Here is a 17,785-nt window from a genome sequence, read left to right on the forward strand (position 1 = left end):
TGACTATTTTGTTTCCATTTTCTTCTCTTTTATTATTATTTTCCACATTATCCCTTATTTCAAACTGTTGTGTACTCAGCTTTGTGCTGACTGTGTGTTTTGTTTTTGACCCTGTCCTGATGCGGGAAGACACTCGTGGATCATGCAGGTAAGCTGTGATGGGGTTCAGTGTGGTGGTTCTTTTGCTTAATGTATATATTGTGTGATGAATAATGTAATTAAATAGTATCTTAGGTTTTGTGGTTAGCTGGTCTTACATATGTAGACAAGTAATGTATTTTGGCTGAAGGAATGGGTTGTAAATCTTGTACTATCTATGTTATTGTGGTCAAGTACCTTCAAACATATCATGTTTTGTAATGACTTAAAGGATGGTTCCATGTGTAATAGCCCGTTAATCCAGGGTTAGACTTCCGTTGTCTAGTTAATAAATGCCTATACATATTTACGGGCTATTATAGTTGGTATCAGAGCCGAATTTTTCCTATAAGGTAATAAATAAAAATGAAGGATTATTGTGGTGAAAAGGTTTGGAATACGAGGGAAGCTGAGTCCAAAATACATCGGACCTTATGAAATCCTCAGCAGAGTTGGAGAGGTGGCTTATGAAATAGCTTTACCAGTGGAGCTATCCCGGGTGCACAACGTTTTTCATGTGTCACAACTACGGAAGTATGTGTACGATCCTTCACATGTGCTCACCTATGAACCATTACAACTAGATTAAGCTCAGCACTTTGAGGAGAAACCTCTCCGCATACTGGATAAGAAAGATAAGAACTTGAGGAACAAAGTCATCCCTTTGGTTAAAGTTTCGTGGTCGAATCATGGGGCGGAGGAGGCTACGTGGGAGAAAGAAACTGATATGCGACAACGATATCCTCAACTCTTTGAAGGTAATGGTTAAAGTTTTGGGACGATACTTCTTTAAGTAGGGTAGCCTGTAATAGCTTGCCCTTAACCTATGTGCTAATCAAGTTCCTGAATTAATTAAATAAATCAAACGAACTTGGTTTGTTTTTCTTTTGTGTTGTTAGTTAGAAATATGACCTATGAAACTATTTAATTATTCTTTATATATATATACATCCATATATACTAGTTAAGTAACAATTCAAACAAGTAGTTAATCTAATCACAGTATAAGTTATCACGTAGCGTTTTCTGCAACCTCGAATGAAGGAAATATTTATTTGAGGGAAGTTTTGATTATGAAATTGGACCATATACTTGGTATAGTTAATTATTAAGCATTATTTTTGGGAATAGATTAAGTTAAATTTAGATAAGAGCTTTTAATCAAGCCTAGGAACCAGTGGAAAATCTGGTCAGCAAGGTCATAGTGAGAGACCCTTTTAACCCTCTTAAACTCATCCAAATAAGGGGCCTTTTGACATTTTGCATCCCCAAGGAACATACCTTAGTATCATAGTAACCTCCACCCATTTCTCATTCATTTACCACTTTCCCAGATCCTTTCTTTCTCTCTCTTCTGCTCGCCCAAAACCAGCGAAGGTAGCTGAGCTACCATTTCTCTTCTCCTCCATTTTCCTCTCCTCTTTTCTTGCATGCAAGTTGATCAAACTAATCTTTGATATTTATTACAGAGTGGGTAGCAAGAGATTTGTAGGAAAAAGCTTAGAAACATGGAGAATTAGAGGCAAACGTTTAATCAGGTTGATAAACTCTTTAGAATCAACTAGAAGTTGATAAACTCTTTAGAATCCCAAATGATTTTCGAAAACATAATTTTGAAACGAACATGACATATTCTACCTCGAGAAACCGACTTGGGTTGATAGACATGGATTATGACTGAAACCATAATTATAACATTTTATTTTATTAACAGAATCAATTTAGAAAACTCAATCATATTTCCACATTAGAATCCTTGTTTGCATTAAGAAAAATAAACATGACTTACTCAAGTATATTATCAAAATCGCCTTCATTCGAAAAAGAAAAAGAAAAATAATTTCCATGGAATCAAAGTAATAATAACTTAGTAAGGTACTTATAAAGACTACTCAATCAATAAAACCAAACCAGAAAATCCAGAAAATCTTAGTTACATTATCATCAACAATTTATTTTAGAATACGAAATATTAACTTGAATTGTTCAATTACATAATCGAAATCACTTAATTAAACTACTGAAATTATTTTCATAAAATCAAAATAATTAATCAATGACAAATTGATTCCCAATAACTATTTCAATCTAATTGGGCTAAACTAAAATAACTCTAAAAGGAATTGAAGTATACCTTTAAATATAAATGGAAGAGCAAGAAGGATTTAGCAACAACAAGATCGGAACAACAACAACAACAACAACAACAACAACAATAGCGGTGGCTGGGGAGCAAGGTCTCCGCAGGCAGCGACGAAGGGGAGGCGGCGGGGTGGCAGTGGCGGCGATGGAGCACCGGAACATAAGCAAAGAAGGAATGAGGGGCCACAAAAGTCAGCTACAACAACAATCAACAACCATTTGAGAAAACCACTTGCAACACCGACCGGCTAAACGACCAGCCGTGGAGGCATCGGTGGTGGCTACAACTCAGAGGAGAGAGAAAATTTGAGTAAGGGTTTTAGCTTAATTTGGGATCTTTGATTCAATTTAAGTTAATCAACTAGAAGAGGAAAAAGAATAGATTACCATTTGGGAGATGGAGCATGATGAAAGTGATGTCCATGGCCACCATTGGCGGTGGCGGTGGCGGTGGCGGTGGCGGTGCTGCGAGGGAGGAGGGGAAGGCAGAGCAAGAAAACGGGCAGAGATAGATCAACAACAACACTAGCAACACACGACATCAGTTGTGCATGCGGAGGAGAAGGGAGTACGGCGTCGGTGGGGCGGCGGAGCAAGGAGGAGGAGAGAGAGACTCACCGTGAGGAGAGAGAATGGAAAATGAGGGAGATGGGTTTGGGTTTGGGTTTTGGTTCATTTGTAAAAGAAATAATGGGCTTGTGGTTGGGCTTAGGTTCCTCTAGAAATGTTTTGCCACATAAATTAAGAAGTAATGGAAATTTGACAACAAGATAAAACAATTTGGTTATCTATTTAATCAACAAAATCATATTCGCAAATTCCCAATTAAAACATTAAACAATTGCTTAGCAAAAAAAAACATTAAACAATTAAATTAAGGACTTGTAAATTATGTTTTTTTTTTTAAATAAATTAGTTTAGAAATTATCAAAAATCCAAGCGCTTTAAACGAATAAATTTCCAATAAAATTAAATTATCTCGATGTAAAACTCGAGAATTCATTCGGAGAATAAATTAAATATAATAAAAATCAAATCAAATTCATTCATCTTTAAATGAAGTTTTGAAGGTCTTAATCTCAATTTAGGCTTAAGAGAAATTCTAACAACATGTTTAAGACGATAATTACTCTTCATATCATATTAAGTAATGCTTAAAAATCAGGGCTGTTACAATATTAGTCAACGTCACCGTCACCATCAGCACCTCCGTAAGTGTCTGCATTAGTCTCTGCATCTGCGTTTAAGCCAGTGTTGTCATGAGTCTACATGATTCTATCTTCTGATTTTGGAGCATGGTTTTTGAATGGTCAACCTCAACTATTTCTCTATAACTATATTATTGTACCTGATCAATTTGGAGCGTGTAAACAGTTTATTGTTCATACTCTTACTGTCTTGGTCGGTGATCAGTATACCTAATATTATGTTCCAAAGTATATAAATAGATGTATTCTTTACATGTTTCAGTAGCCGAATGAAATGAATATAATTAGTTGAATATTTAACATGTTTCAATAAGTGAGGGTAAAGAAAGAGTGTTGGTCAGCTACTATTTCTTTGTGAATTATTTCAGTGGCTGCATAGTTTGCAACTTTATGACAAACTTTACTGTAAAATATGAGGAGTAGATCTTGCAATATGCTATAAGAAAAGACTTCTCAAGTTGGCATATGAATATATACTTCATATATTTCATATTTTCTCATTGCTTATATAAATGATTGGCCATATGTAAAGTAATTAGGGACCGAGATCAGCCTGTCACTTTATTACTTCTACAGAGAAAGCATATGATCCTTATCTCTAGGATATGTATGACTTCTCTCATTTTCCCTTGTTTGTCACTAATTATATTCTGAGGCAATATTATATGGTTCCCCCTAAATAGATGTAAGTTTTAGATACAACTTTTACACTGCCTCTAATTATATTTTGAGGCAAGATCATATAGTTACCTCTAAATGTATGTGCTTTTAGAAGCAACACATTGTATTACCTCAAAAATAAGCCTTTAGAGGCAACCACTAATTAGCGACCGAATTATTAGAGGCATCCACTTTTTTGCTTCAAAACTCATTAGAGGCTACATCCTTGTTTTCAGAGGCAATTATGACTTGCCCCTGTAAACAAATTTTCTTGTAGTGCACCACTTGTGCCTGGCGCACCCCCTTGTGCTTTGTCCCCAGTCCAAGTCTCTAAAAATATCCCCAATTTTTCCAACAAGTGGAGGAGGAGATCAAAAGAGAAATAATAGTAAAACTATAACAAAATACTCTCCTGAGAATACAAAATTTTCCAATTCTTCACTCATAAAAAATTCTACAAAACTCAAGTACTAATCTCAAAACTCAAAGACTAATCTCAAGTTCAACTATCAAGAAATTGGAGCTCAAACAACGAAGCTTCAACCTAGAGGACCTAGGTTAACTTCCGAGGCTCTAATCTCAACACTAATCTTCTACATTTTCTATATTCTATTTTTATAATCTTCAAGTTTCTAATTAATCCAATGATGTTTATGTAGGGGTTTAAAGTTAAATACATAACATGATAGCGGTATAACCACCAACTCCGCCTGTGAGTATTGCGTATGCGGCATTCACTGCCGGTCCCAAGCCCGGATAAAGGAGGAAGGTTGCGGTAGGTTGGTGGCGGCCAACAGTAAAAATAATTAGTCACATATCATGACATGAATCGACAATGGAATATCGTGGGGTCGTCCCCTTCTCAGCGACGCGCTACACCTCTTAAGCTCGAGTGTAGTGAAAAATATGCGAGGGTTGCTAGGTCGTCGCCCAGAAGCGGCGCGCCACCCCTACACTTGAGGGTGGTGTCAAAATATGCAAGGGTGCGCTACACTTTGTAGGTTCGAGTGTAGTGGAAAATATGCAAGGGTTGCTAGGCCGTCGCCCGGAAGCGGCGCGCCACCCGAGGGTGGTGTTAACTATCCAAGGTTTCATGGTAAGGGCAGGGGTAAGGGTAAGGGTATTAGGATGCATTTTGGGACGTGGAACATTGGCTCTTTGACAGGGAGATCAGTTGAATTAGTAGAGTTTATGAGAAGGAGGAGAATTAACATATTATGTTTGCAGGGGAGACCAAGTGGGTTGGAAACAATGCAAGAGAAATAGCTCCATGGGGTGATAAGCTTTGGTATTTGGGAAAAACTAGGGGTAGGATTGGGGTAGGTATCCTTATTGACTGAGAATATATTGATGATGCAGTGGACGTGTCCCGAAAGAGTGATCGAATTATGAGTATTAAGCTTGTGATAGGGGATGAAGTTTTGATTATTGTGAGTGCCTATGCACCACAAGCAGGACTAGGTTCTTCAACTAGACAAGAATTCTGGGAGGATTTAGAAGAAGTGGTGCAACGTGTCCTAGAAGTGAGAAACTGATCACTGGTGGGGATCTCAACCGACATGTAGGCTCGAATCGCGATGGATTTGAAAGCATTCATGGTGGTTTTGGGTATGGGAATCGGAATGAAGCGGGAAATGCTATTTTGGATTTCGCATTGGCATATGACTTGGGTATAATGAACACTTGGTTTTAGAAAAGAGACTCTCACCTAGTAACCTATAGGAGTGGAGGTAATACGATTCAGATTTAGTAAGGATTGCTTTGAGACAGTGCTACACCAATTGTAAGGTGATTCCGAGTGAGAGTACATCAACCAAACATAGACTTGTGGTACTTGATTTTCGAGGTAGAAGTTATGTAAGGAGGAGAAGACCACTAGTGGAGTCTAGGATCAAGTGGTGGAAAATTCAAGGGGAGCAACAACTAAAATTCGTGGAAAGGTGGCAAGTGAAGGTATTTGGGACGGTTATATGGATTTGGATATAGAGTCATTATGCACAAGAATGGAGCGAACCATAAAGGGAGTGGCGAAAGAGGTCCTAGGGGAATCTAAAGGAATCATGCAACTAAGTAAGGACACATCTTGGTGGAACGAAGTTGAGCAGCAAGCGATAAAGAGAAAACGAGAATGCTATAAAGAGTTGGGAAAATGTAGAAGTGATGAGAACTACGAGAAGTACAAGGAGGCTAAAAGGGAAGCAAAAAGGCCGTACGAGAGGCAAGAGCAAAGGTGAAACAGGATATATACGCAAGATTAGATTCAAAAGAAGGGGAAAAGGACATCTATAGACTTGCTCGAATGAGAGACAAAAAGACGCGAGACATAGAGAGGATTAAATGTGTGAAAGATGTTGATAAAAAAGTTTTGGTGGGAGATAAGGAAATCAATGATAGATAGGGGTTCTACTTTGATAGCTTGTACAACGGGGATCAAGGGTACGATATTGGGGATACAAGTATCCCTGGGGATATGGTTAACCTAGACTTTATGCGAAGAATTCAAAAGAGAGAAGTCTAAATGGCACTGAAAAAGATGGGACGCAAGAGGGCAGTGGGGCCTGATGGTATACCTATGGAAGTCTGGAGATGCTTGGGAGAGAGAGGAGTTGTATGGTTAACAACTCTTTTCAACAAGATTTGGGGAAATAATAGGATGCCATTAGAGTGGGGGAAAAGTACTATCATCCCCTTGTATAAGAATAAGGGTGATGACCAGGATTGTGCCAACTATCAAGGAATCAAACTAATGAGTCATACTATGAAACTTTGGGAGCGGATTATTGAGCAAAGATTGAGGAGGATTGTGAAAATTTCGGAGAACTAGTTTTTTATTTATGCCTGGGAGATCGACTATAGGGACCATTCATCTTATAAGGAAACTAATGGAGAATTATCGGGATAAGAAGAAGGATTTACATGTGGTTTTCATTGATTTGGAGAAGGCGTATGATAAGGTACCAAGGGAAATTCTTTGGTGGGAATTAAGTAGAAAAGGAATTCCGAGGAAGTATGTTGATATCCTCAAGGACATGTATGAGGGAGTTAGCACGAGTGTGAGAACTAGTGTTGGTAAGACCGAAAAATTCCCCATTATGATTGGAGTGCATCAAGGTTCCGCACTTAGCCTATTTCTTTTTGCTATAGTCATGGACGAATTGACGAGGTCAATTCATGAATGTCATTTGCAGCGCGGGTAAAAGGGGCATTTTGTAGCGTTTTTGAGCGCTGCAAGTGTGATGGCTGCAAATAGTGGGCTTTTATTTGCAGCGAACACAAACGCTGCAAAAAGCCATTAATTGCAGCGCATGGTGTCTCACACGCGCTACAAAAAGTCCATTTTTTGCAGCCCTTTGCAGTACGCAAGCGCTGCAAAAAGTGGTTTCAAAGCCCCATTTCTGTAACTATTCGCAGCATTCACTTAACAGTACGCACTGTAAATAGTACATTTATTTTATAAAAAAATAATCAGATGAACAATCCATTGCCAGAATAATCCCTAATGAAACAACCAAATGCAATACACCCACCACCTAATTATAGCAATAAACACCAAGCCACCATCACATTCTAAGCCAAACCAACAATTGATATTCAATCAATCTACATATTACATCAACATTTCTATCCTAATTAAAACAATCAGATGAACGATGAACAATACTCAGTACCTGACTAAATCAATAAACAAAAAATGTCAACCAAAACTTTGAGTTGACAAGCCAAACTAACAATAACCCACCTCAATTGTAATTAAGTTCATACAAATATTAAAAAATAATCACCCTTCTCCTATCCGTTGCCCACCTTGCTCTATACAGCAGGAGAACACCTCTCTTTGAATGAGTGTCATCCTCCTCGTACCGAGCCCTGCAAAGAAATTTAACAAATAAATCAATATGAGAGGTCGGGGGATTAGTACTTCCCCGATAATACATATGAAAATTTTCTTCCCCGACAAATAAACCAACATCGAATAACTTTAAAAAACAAAGGTATATTTTGCATTACCCCATTAAACACAATAAGTAAATGTAGTATTTTATTGACTTTATTCTTTGTTACTGGTTGTATTTCTATGTCGTTTGCATTACTACTTCAAAAGTTAAATTATTATGTCTATCAACTACTTTGTCTATGTGATCTAAAATACAGTCATGACAAAGAATATAATTTTTCAAAGAAGATCAAAGTCCAAAACGATTTTCCATTCGATACTTGGGCTTTGATTCTCATAAAGAAACTCAACAATCAACATAATTTCAGACTCTCGTAAGAGACAGGTGGCAAGTCAGATATTGAAAAAATTCCGAGGTGGACAAACACAAGTCTTTTCCAGGTTGTTTACATTCTTAACCATTATCTATCCCCGTCCCCCAAATGAACAAATAAATAAATAAATAAGATATCAGGTCGACATTGATTACTAAGCATGTAGCAGTATGTTGCAATTATAGACAATAAGCTCTAGATCATCAATATACATAAGTCTAAATAATTTCACAGAAGGACTGAAATTGCAACTGAAATTGCCCACAGTTCACAGTTCAAACTATGTCCTCTAGCACACAATTACTATGCCATGGTATTACCTTGTTTTCTCAATTCTCATTGCTAATAAAAAGATCTATTGTGTGAACAATGATAACTACTTTATCTAACATCCTTACTGAAAGAATTCAATCAGTTTTCTTTAAGTAGATAGTCCTGCTCTCTGCCTTTGGTGCTCCTGCCCTTTTCATTTATATTGTCAATGATTTGACTAAGAAGTTAAAGGTGTTGTACATGATCATTAAAATTTAAATAAAACTCTATGGGTACAATACAACAACGAACAAGCACTAAGGTATTCTAGATTTCTAGAACAAGCAGTCACACATGGAGTTGTTAGCATTCATTACTTAAAGATGTCTTAGAAAACCCAACAATTATCAACATACCATGGGCAGAGATGGACAAAAATGTGAAAACTGGAGCCCCTCCACCATCACTAGTATCATCATTGTTCTCTAAAAATTTAGAAAACTGTTTAATGGCACTACCACTAGTAGTTTTCAAGAAGCATCTCATCAATTTCGTCATGTCAATAACAACAGCGACCTACAAGATATGTCATCCAGCCCTAATTAATAATGTAAGACATGGACTATGTGACATTATATAGAATATATTACACCTAACGGATACATATAATTCTCATGAGTAGCATCCAGCACCTAACAGACATGGACTAGAAGTTTTTGCTTAGAATCTATTGAAATAGGCGACAACGAGTAGTTTCAGAATCGAAATAGCATAGTAACTGGTTAAATTTTTTAATTAAATGAAGCTAGAATTACAAAATAAGAAGAAAAAAATTCAAAAAAATAAAGATGGAGCATAAAAGCTGAACGAATTCAGTCGCAAGAACTAAACAAAATTCCAAGAACAAATAGAGATTAAGACTCAAACCAATTCGGCCAGAAAAATTAACAAAATCGACCTAAATAACATAAAACAAACAAACAACATACAACAAAATTAACCCAAAAATGACCAGAATCAGTCTCCAGTCAATAAAACCACCCAAAACTACAACAAAGACCAGATTTGGTTCCAATTTGTACCAGACTCAGACCAGCTAAAATATTAAGTCTAGCATGGAATCGTCCCAAAGAGGAAAAGACCAAACAAATCAGATGATAAAAGAAATCTTGATATTTACCGGCCAGATACTTTCAGAAGTTCCAAGTTGCAACACAATATTCTAGCAGAAGAAATAACCAAGAGTAATTAATAAGCATCTGCTTACCAACTTTATAGGTTCCAATTTTAGAAGTTCCAAGTTACAACACAATATTCTCCTACTCTGGAATTCTTCGTATGGACATGTTGCATGCATCATCACAATTAACAGGAAGTTTGTGAATACCTGTTTCAATAAAATAAGAACAGATCAGATTGAAAAGGTCTGTTGAAACATGCAATGAGTTACTGATGATAAAATAAAACAAAGAAAACAAATGAGAACAGAGAAAATAAATAAGACCTGGTAAATAAAACCTTTCATATAATTGTAAAATATTAAAATTGTAACATGGTATTGAAGCAAAAGCAAATTTCCCTAGTAATTTTATAATTAGAAGGATCAAGCATTATCCTAACCTCTACTTGTAAAGAACGCTAATGTTAAGCGAGGTCTGGTTTGATTCCTACACTCCATACCTACATTTTATTCCAATAGTTAAGAGAATACAGCTAATGCCAAGTTCAACAGATAATTAGCAGCAGCATACAAGTATTAAAATCATCTTTGCTCCAGAAAATATTACCTTTAAAAGGGCAGGGCCCCCCTCTTCCCTAACAATAGTCTTGACACAATCTACTAAGCCTTTGTACTGGTTTCCTGATCCCTGTGGTGAAAATATATGATGCCAAGAGTCACTATAAGAACACATTCAACAAGTAAAGAATACATAAATAAGAATAGATCAGACCCAACATTGCCTTCTTATTCAAAAAAAATAACACATAGAAAAAAAAAACAAAAGAACAAACCAAAAACATCTATCAGTTTCAGAATTATTTCACCATGTAAATAACAAAAAAATAAAATAAGAAATTCAACATGGAGAAAACTCTAGTATAAATAACACATGATTTGCTGAATTGAGACCGGGTACTTGATTAACAAAATATAATGTGGTACAGGAAGACCAACCTTTGGGGACAAGAAAAGAACAGGGAGGCGTGGGGGAGAAGGGGAAATAAAGAGACGCGGAGGAAAAACATTAAAAGAGATAGCTAAAAGGTATCATCAGCCGGGGCAGAAAATGTCCCTGCAGCTGAAGTTAACATTGCAAAAGCAGGAGGTGTCATGTCAAAATCGCTCATCCATTTGCTGTCACAACACAAGTTAGAGTCCATAAAATCAAAGGAACTGTCATGAACACTTGCCAAAACATAAACAAACGACCATAAAGATTGGCAATATAAGAAATACTACTAAATGGACATACTCCAATATAAGTCAAAACTGATCCAGAAGATCTTCCCTCCAATGCAACATACTCCATAGGTTGATTGAACTTCGGGACAACTGGATAAGGTTCGAAAATAAGTACAAGACGTTCCATGACAAGGGATAAAAATGTAGGAAAAGAGAAAATAAATCAAGAATTGCTGGTAATACTAATGAGCACGATAATTACATCATTGCGTGGACAAAGAACAAATTCTGGAACACGATCTGATCAAGTATGACAGGAATCCTGGACAAATTCCCTTGTGGATCAACATAAATGCAGAAATACTGCTCAGTGTTCATCTGGAGATCAATAATTCAAATGTTAATTCATATTAAAAGAAATTTGTCAAAAGGGTGTAAATGGACTACCCATAGCTATATGACACGACATCTTGTTGGAAAGCCACAAACTTTAACAGTGAGCTCATACCTAAAGTATGAACATATTCGAAGAGGATGAATGTGCCAATTGTAACAAACGTTGATTTATAAAGATGGAAGAAGTAAGGACATAAATATCTGGTTAAGTAACTTTGTAGTTAAACACAGTCACTAACCCGCCTAGGCCTCAAGCATGCAGGACAGGAAATGGACAGGAAATGGACAAAGGGAGAGGTTAATGACAGAAAAATATGCACAACCACCACCATCTATGAATTCATCAAAATCGGCATCAGACTGTTCCATAGCATACATGAATTCATCCTGTCACCCTTATGTAGACCCAAATTTTAAAAAGAATGATTTTAAAAGGTAGCAGACTAAGGTTCATGAAATCATGGAAAATCACTGAGCTTTTCCTAGTATTTTATCATTCCGAGTGTTATTGATCATCCAATGAACAATACTATACACTATACTCAGTCCTAATTTTGCTTTCAACAGTAGCTTCATGAATCATTACACTGTATAATCAATACCTAGCCTCTGTACTGCCTTGCATATCAAAGGGTTTGCTGAAATTGAATCTAGAGAAGTATCTTGATTAAATTAGTTTTAATAAAAAATTATTAAACTGGTAATGGTGGTCTGATGAATTAATTTTAGGAGAATAGATTATTACAAAAAATAAAATCAACCATACAAAAACCAGATCCCAAAGAACTAAAACTTTGAAAATTAATCAACTCAATTGCACGGGATTTATTCAAAGATATGAAAATTTACAAATAAACATCGAGTGAATTCCAAATAGCCTTAACCAGTTTGAACCCAAAATAGACAAAATAGCATTAAAAAAACAAAAAATAACAAAAAAAACCATTAATAAAAAAGCTGAAGAAATTAGGGATTTAGAAAAACCCCCAAACCAATGCAGACAAAACCCTAGAAAAAGACGGCAATGAACAATTCGAAAAGAGATTACCTTGCCGTAGGTGAAGCAACAAACTGGAAGAATCATGGTTCAATTCAAAGGTCAGCTGCTCCATTTCGCCTTTCCCCATCGATGGAGCAATTCTGCGGTGGAGGAACTTGATGGGTTTTAGGCTTTAGGCAGAGGTTTACAAGGTCAGATTAATAAACACCTGAAAACAATCACAACCGGAACCAAAATTGCAGCAGACATTAAGATATAAATGCACTAATCAATAAATTCACACTCAACAAACAAAACCCTAAGCTGACGAAACGGCAAAACGCGGCATAACAAGCTAATTGAACGAAATTAAAAACAAAAATAACGCACAAATAAATCAATATTCAAACTCACAAGAAACCCTAAGCTGAAAAATCGGAACATTAACAAGCTAAATGCAAAAAAATACAAAAAAAAAGAAATTTAAACGCCCAAATCAATCAAAGTCTACACTCACAAACAAAACCTTAATGCAACATTTGACGACGACGATTAGCGCAATAAGCACAAATTTAACAGCGGAAAACTAAAAATCAATTAATGGAACGAATCTACAAGAAGTTGAGAAACTTACAATTAAATTCGAGGTAATTGGTAGTGAATCAGAGCTCCGATACAAGGTAGTTCGACGACTCTCCCATGGCTTAGCAATGTTAGATCTGATGAAGAGAGAGAGAGGAGAGAGAGGAGAGGGGGGGTATGGTAGGGTTTGAGGGAGTATGAAATGGGAGAGAGAATTCAACTTACTCGCAGCCTCCAGTAACCACGCCGCGCTGCAATTTAAGTCTATTTTTTTTTCGCAGCGTTCAGAGCCCATTAAAAGTTGCTAAAATATCATTAAACGGTTGACCCGCGTTGACCATTTGCTTTTCGCAGCGACCGGTTATCACGTGAGTTGTGAATGGGTTGCTGCAAATGTCTTTTTTTCTACTAGTGATCAAGATGGTATATCCTGGTGCATGATGTTTGTAGATGATATTGTGTTGATTGATGAAACAAAAGAAGGAGTGGAAAGTAAGTTGGATTTATGGAGAAAAACTTTGGAATCTCGTGGTTTTAGGCTGAGTAGATGATATGCTCATATTTTATAATGTTTTTACCCCTGTCCCTTAGTACTTTTTGATCTCAAATTAGCTCTTCGGAGCGATTTTTAGTACTAATGTGCTCATTGTAGTGTACTTGTAGTTTCAGGTTCATCATTGTAGGAATTAACGTATTTTGTGCATTTCCTACTTATTTGAATCAATACAAGAGATTATGTACTTTCAAGAGCACAAACATTGAGTTGGAAGAGTTTTCAAGCAAAGCGAATAGTGAAAGAAGTAGAATACGGACACTCGTCTACTCTTTTGATCATAACTAAGTTATTCAACTCCAAATGCAGATATCCAAATTGTATTTGATTCTAGACTTCAAAATCTTTCTAACGAGTGGTCACTTGCCTAACTTCGACTTATAAATAAGGAGATTTTTTTTAAGATGGGCGCGGATTTTAGGTTATTTCCGGTTTTCATTTGTTTTTTAAAAAAGGAAAAAACAATGGGAGTAATATCACTTGAGTCTTGTATGTTGATCACAAGTCCTAATGGATTAAAAAGAGTTTGTTAGTTGCGAATATATGTTATGTGTTGTGTCTTGAGTTCACCTTATGAATAAAATATTAATTAACGTAAAGTGCAACCAGAACAAGCTTCAAAACTCTTGGAACGTATATACCTTGAGTATGAACAATGGGGGGAGTCTTCCCGGAATTCTGTCGGTATGGTCCGACATTTAATTTATTCTTTCTTTTATGAGTATGAACAATGATACAAGACGTTGTTTCATTCTTTCTTTTATGCGTTGGAATTCCGTCGGTATGGTCCGACATGTACTTTATTTATTTTTTTGGTGTTTGGCGGGCTCCCAACACCATTCCTTTTATGGATATTTTCTTTTGGCCCGTTCGAAGCTTATTTTTAATTAATCTATGAGTCAAGAGTCGTGTCAAATGTCGATTCTTGTCTCCATGACTAATTGTTTATTAAATAGCTTTTGCATGTGGATTATTTATATTGTTGAGTGAAACATGTTAGACTAGGATTTCATTCTAGCTTGTTCATTCTCAGCTTTCGCTGACTTTGTGCTTCATGTTTCTTTTGTTCATGGCATTTTCCTTAATGACCCTATGATGATCCACCATTGCATTTGCGTTGTTGGGGAGTAGATTTTAATTAACAGGTTTGTAGAGATAACTTGTGGGAGAAGTTATCAAACATGGGATTAAGTTTGAGAGATATTTTTCTCCTGCATAATAAACTCTATTACTTTTATTAGTCATGACTACTCAAACTATTTAATTTGCTAGTTAATGGATATAAAATATTTTGGTTTAGGCCGTAACGGTTCCGTTTTGTATGGAGGCCATTAACTATTAATTATAGTTTGAAAGTTAGTTAATTCCGCTGCGTAATTCTGGTAATAATCTTAACCGTTATCACGGTGGCGGTAAGATCGTCCAACTCTCAGCAAGGATTTTGACATCTAATAAGAAGTGAAATGACATTTTTTTTCCCCTTGCTGAGAGTTGTACGCCATTTGTCTTTTAAAGTGTATAATCTTTTGAATCGGTTATCGTTTTCCAGCTTAAAAGTAGTTATCATCGAGTTCCAGATCTTCTCAAAAGCATTTGGTGTTATACACCCACTTAAACACTTGTATAATGTGTTTTTTAAGTTTTTATCAGACTTCAATAAACCAAATCTTTAGTTGGAATTTCGACTCAAGGGTTACAAGCATAACCTGTGTCGTGAAAAAGGAAAAACCTGAAAATGAAAAATGAATTTATGGTTACATTTTTATTGTTATAATTAGTCTTTTGCTGATATAGTTATTGTAGACACCTACTTTTGTCCCCATTCCCGAAAGGGAAGGTTCGATGATGAGAACGTAAATCTTCACTTGACAACGCGTCTCCTATAAAATAACGAATCTCAATCACCCTTCTCGTTTCACCCGAAACCTGCTATTTATGGAAACCTGCTAAAAATAGCAACTCCCGTAAAGGGTAGCTTCTAAAAGTGGCAAGTCATAAAAGATAGAAACCTGTCAGAATTAGGTGTTGCACTCCAACATAAATCCTAAATGAGATAGAAAACTGCGAGAATCCTATTCCTAATATGATTCGGAAATAAGAGTTACGTATTAATTAAAATCCTAACGAGTCTAGAGTTCGTAACGGGCCCAGATGCATTCCGTCATGAAATTGATACGCACTAAAAGACTCAATTAAGTCTCAAACACTACGGATTTCAGGAATCCGAATCTGACTAAGAAAACAGCCCAGACCCTATTTTCAACGCCTGGCTCTGGGCGCCGAAATCTTCGGCGCTCAGGCCTGGGCGCTGGAATTACCTGGGTACGTGTTTTTCCTAATTCTTTGTGGATTAGAGCTCTGCAATTCTATATTTCCACAAACTCTTTTCTATAAATATGGCCTTAAGTTCGACGTGAAAATAACAACACACAATTCATATTCTGAGTATTGACTCCAAACCCCTAGCCTAAGCCTCACGCTGCGAAATTGTTCACGCGTTCTGTCGCAATCGATCCATAAATCGAACAGAACGTATCCTATCCCATAATTTGAGATTCGTTAAATAAAAAGGAGAAATAGCAAAGTCAAAGTGGTTAGTTTTTTTAGAACCGTGACGCACCTCTCAAGGGTGCGTCGTAATGTGTCCCTTTTCTATGATTTAATTGCTTTCCTCGCCCTTTTTATGAACTGTTAAACTAACTAAATCTGATTGTTCTATCACGCTTAATAAATATAATATTTTTGGGAAATTGGATTATCATGCTAGGTCCCTTAATGCTATTTAAATCAGATAATCGTGATCGATCTAGTATTATATGTTGCATATTGCTAAAATCAACTCAGATTAGTTTAATAGTTAACGCATGTCCCTTCAATTATTTATGCTGAGCTAGTAAGGATATCCTGCCTCTGGAGTTATCGACGAGCGAGTACTCCTCTCGGTAGTTACAGTCCCCCGAACCCTCAATCTCTACCTTGCGGGTGTATGTTGAGAGATCCCCACATCAGGGATCACAAGGGAACCTACGGCCGTCGTGGTCAAACATAATTGCACTCCCTTTATGTCACGATAACCGGGTTTTGTCAGTTTTTCTCATTGTCGTTAAAAACTGAATGGCGACTCCTATATTACTAGTCAATTGGGTGTAAACTCACAGGAAATCCAATTACACTTGATTGAATAAAAAGAATCGTCACACCCACGAGGGACGAGGTCACGCATTGGCCTCGTGCTTTTTCGACCCCCTCATAGTGGCGACTCCACTGGGGATAGTGAAGGAAATACTCGTGCTTGTAGGTAATCAAAATAGCCGAAGGGTGAAACGATCCTACCCCGCGTTTATTTCCCCATCAAGTTGGGACGACCTGAAAATCAGCATATTAATGTGAACGGGCAGAACCGCATAATGAATCTTGGCTCCCTCAGGGAGTTTGGACTAAGGATACCCACCGCCAATCGAGGGGTGCATACGCTTCGAATGTTGTCCACTCGGCACTTTCGCTAGTAGTACACCCGTCCCAAACCCAATCGCTCGCCCACTAGGTCCCTCTCGCCTGCATGCCCCCTTGGCTTGCACTTGCGGGTTGGCCTCTTGAGCGAAATTCGTCTGTTGAAGACACTACCTCGACCGGGGCATGTGTTGGATCTACGATAGAAGCGGTACCAAGCCAGGCGCAAATAACTACCCATAGAAGCCTATCATAAACTACATGACATATTACTATTGCCTCATGATGGAATGTTAGTTATGTGTAGCGAAATATATGATTGTGTGTGACAAACTATCCTAGAAAAACCAACGACCTTAAAAATTGCCCAAACATTCATAAACCAATTTGCCAAAGAGTTATACCAAAGTGCGTGTTCCGCAAACCCGAACGATCGCCACAAAAATAAGCGACGCTCGGGATGGCCTGTAACGAATCCCACGAACGCTGCACAACGCGTAAAGGATGTTATAAGGAAAGCACGCAAAATTAAAGTCGCAAAAACAAAAGTATACGCAAACAGAGAACGAGAACCAGCCAGGGACGCATTTTCAACGCCCCTGGCTGGGCGCCAGAATTTCTCACGCCCTACGCTGGGCGCTGAAGTTGCTGCCTAGCCTTTTGGTCAGGCGCAACAGCCTCGGTGCCCGCGCAAAAAAATACGTAGCAAAAAAAACTTTTCGTAAAAAAAAAGGGGTTGCTACGAGGGCGTA

The 17,785-nt window shown here is 37.2% G+C and overlaps 1 protein-coding gene and 1 long non-coding RNA gene across 11 annotated transcripts; both read right to left on the bottom strand.

Annotated features, from left to right (window-relative positions):
- Positions 1 to 2,150: 2,150 nt before the first annotated feature.
- Positions 2,151 to 3,373, bottom strand: LOC110785944 (uncharacterized). Its single transcript, XR_002532736.2, has 2 exons — positions 2,668 to 3,373; positions 2,151 to 2,561 (listed from the first exon to the last, which is right to left on the bottom strand). It is a non-coding gene; the product is annotated as an uncharacterized lncRNA (long non-coding RNA).
- A 4,340-nt stretch (positions 3,374 to 7,713) lies between these two features.
- Positions 7,714 to 13,307, bottom strand: LOC110785949 (uncharacterized). 10 transcript variants are annotated; one of them, XR_002532743.2, is made up of 9 exons: positions 13,083 to 13,307; positions 12,518 to 12,677; positions 11,336 to 11,451; positions 11,144 to 11,223; positions 10,457 to 10,537; positions 10,290 to 10,349; positions 9,937 to 10,056; positions 9,086 to 9,245; positions 7,714 to 8,015 (listed from the first exon to the last, which is right to left on the bottom strand). XR_002532743.2 is itself a non-coding variant. In XM_056826343.1 (8 exons), exons 4-8 carry the CDS (start codon positions 11,198 to 11,200, stop codon positions 7,927 to 7,929), a joined length of 507 nt encoding a protein of 168 aa, XP_056682321.1. In that variant the 5' UTR covers positions 11,201 to 11,223; positions 11,336 to 11,451; positions 12,518 to 12,609; positions 13,083 to 13,307; the 3' UTR covers positions 7,714 to 7,926. The 10 variants fall into 10 exon arrangements, 4 of the variants coding, with proteins under 4 accessions (XP_056682321.1, XP_056682320.1, XP_056682319.1 ...); XR_008918344.1 differs by lacking the exon at positions 11,144 to 11,223; XR_008918341.1 differs by having other exon boundaries at positions 10,457 to 11,223.
- Positions 13,308 to 17,785: the final 4,478 nt, after the last annotated feature.

This window comes from Spinacia oleracea, chromosome 4 (assembly GCF_020520425.1).
Source record: "Spinacia oleracea cultivar Varoflay chromosome 4, BTI_SOV_V1, whole genome shotgun sequence".
In the NCBI taxonomy this organism is placed as follows: domain Eukaryota; kingdom Viridiplantae; phylum Streptophyta; class Magnoliopsida; order Caryophyllales; family Amaranthaceae; genus Spinacia; species Spinacia oleracea.

Bases quoted from the DNA above. Each gene is read 5' to 3' on its own strand.
- LOC110785949 (XM_056826343.1), bottom strand. From the start codon at position 11,200: ATGGAGTATGTTGCATTGGAGGGAAGATCTTCTGGATCAGTTTTGACT. The intron at 9,246-9,936 runs GTAAGCAGATGC...CATATCTTGTAG, and splicing joins AATTGGAACCTATAAAGTTG to GTCGCTGTTGTTATTGACAT. The intron at 8,016-9,085 runs GTATGTTGATAA...ATTTCTTTGCAG, and splicing joins TTTGTCCATCTCTGCCCATG to GGCTCGGTACGAGGAGGATG.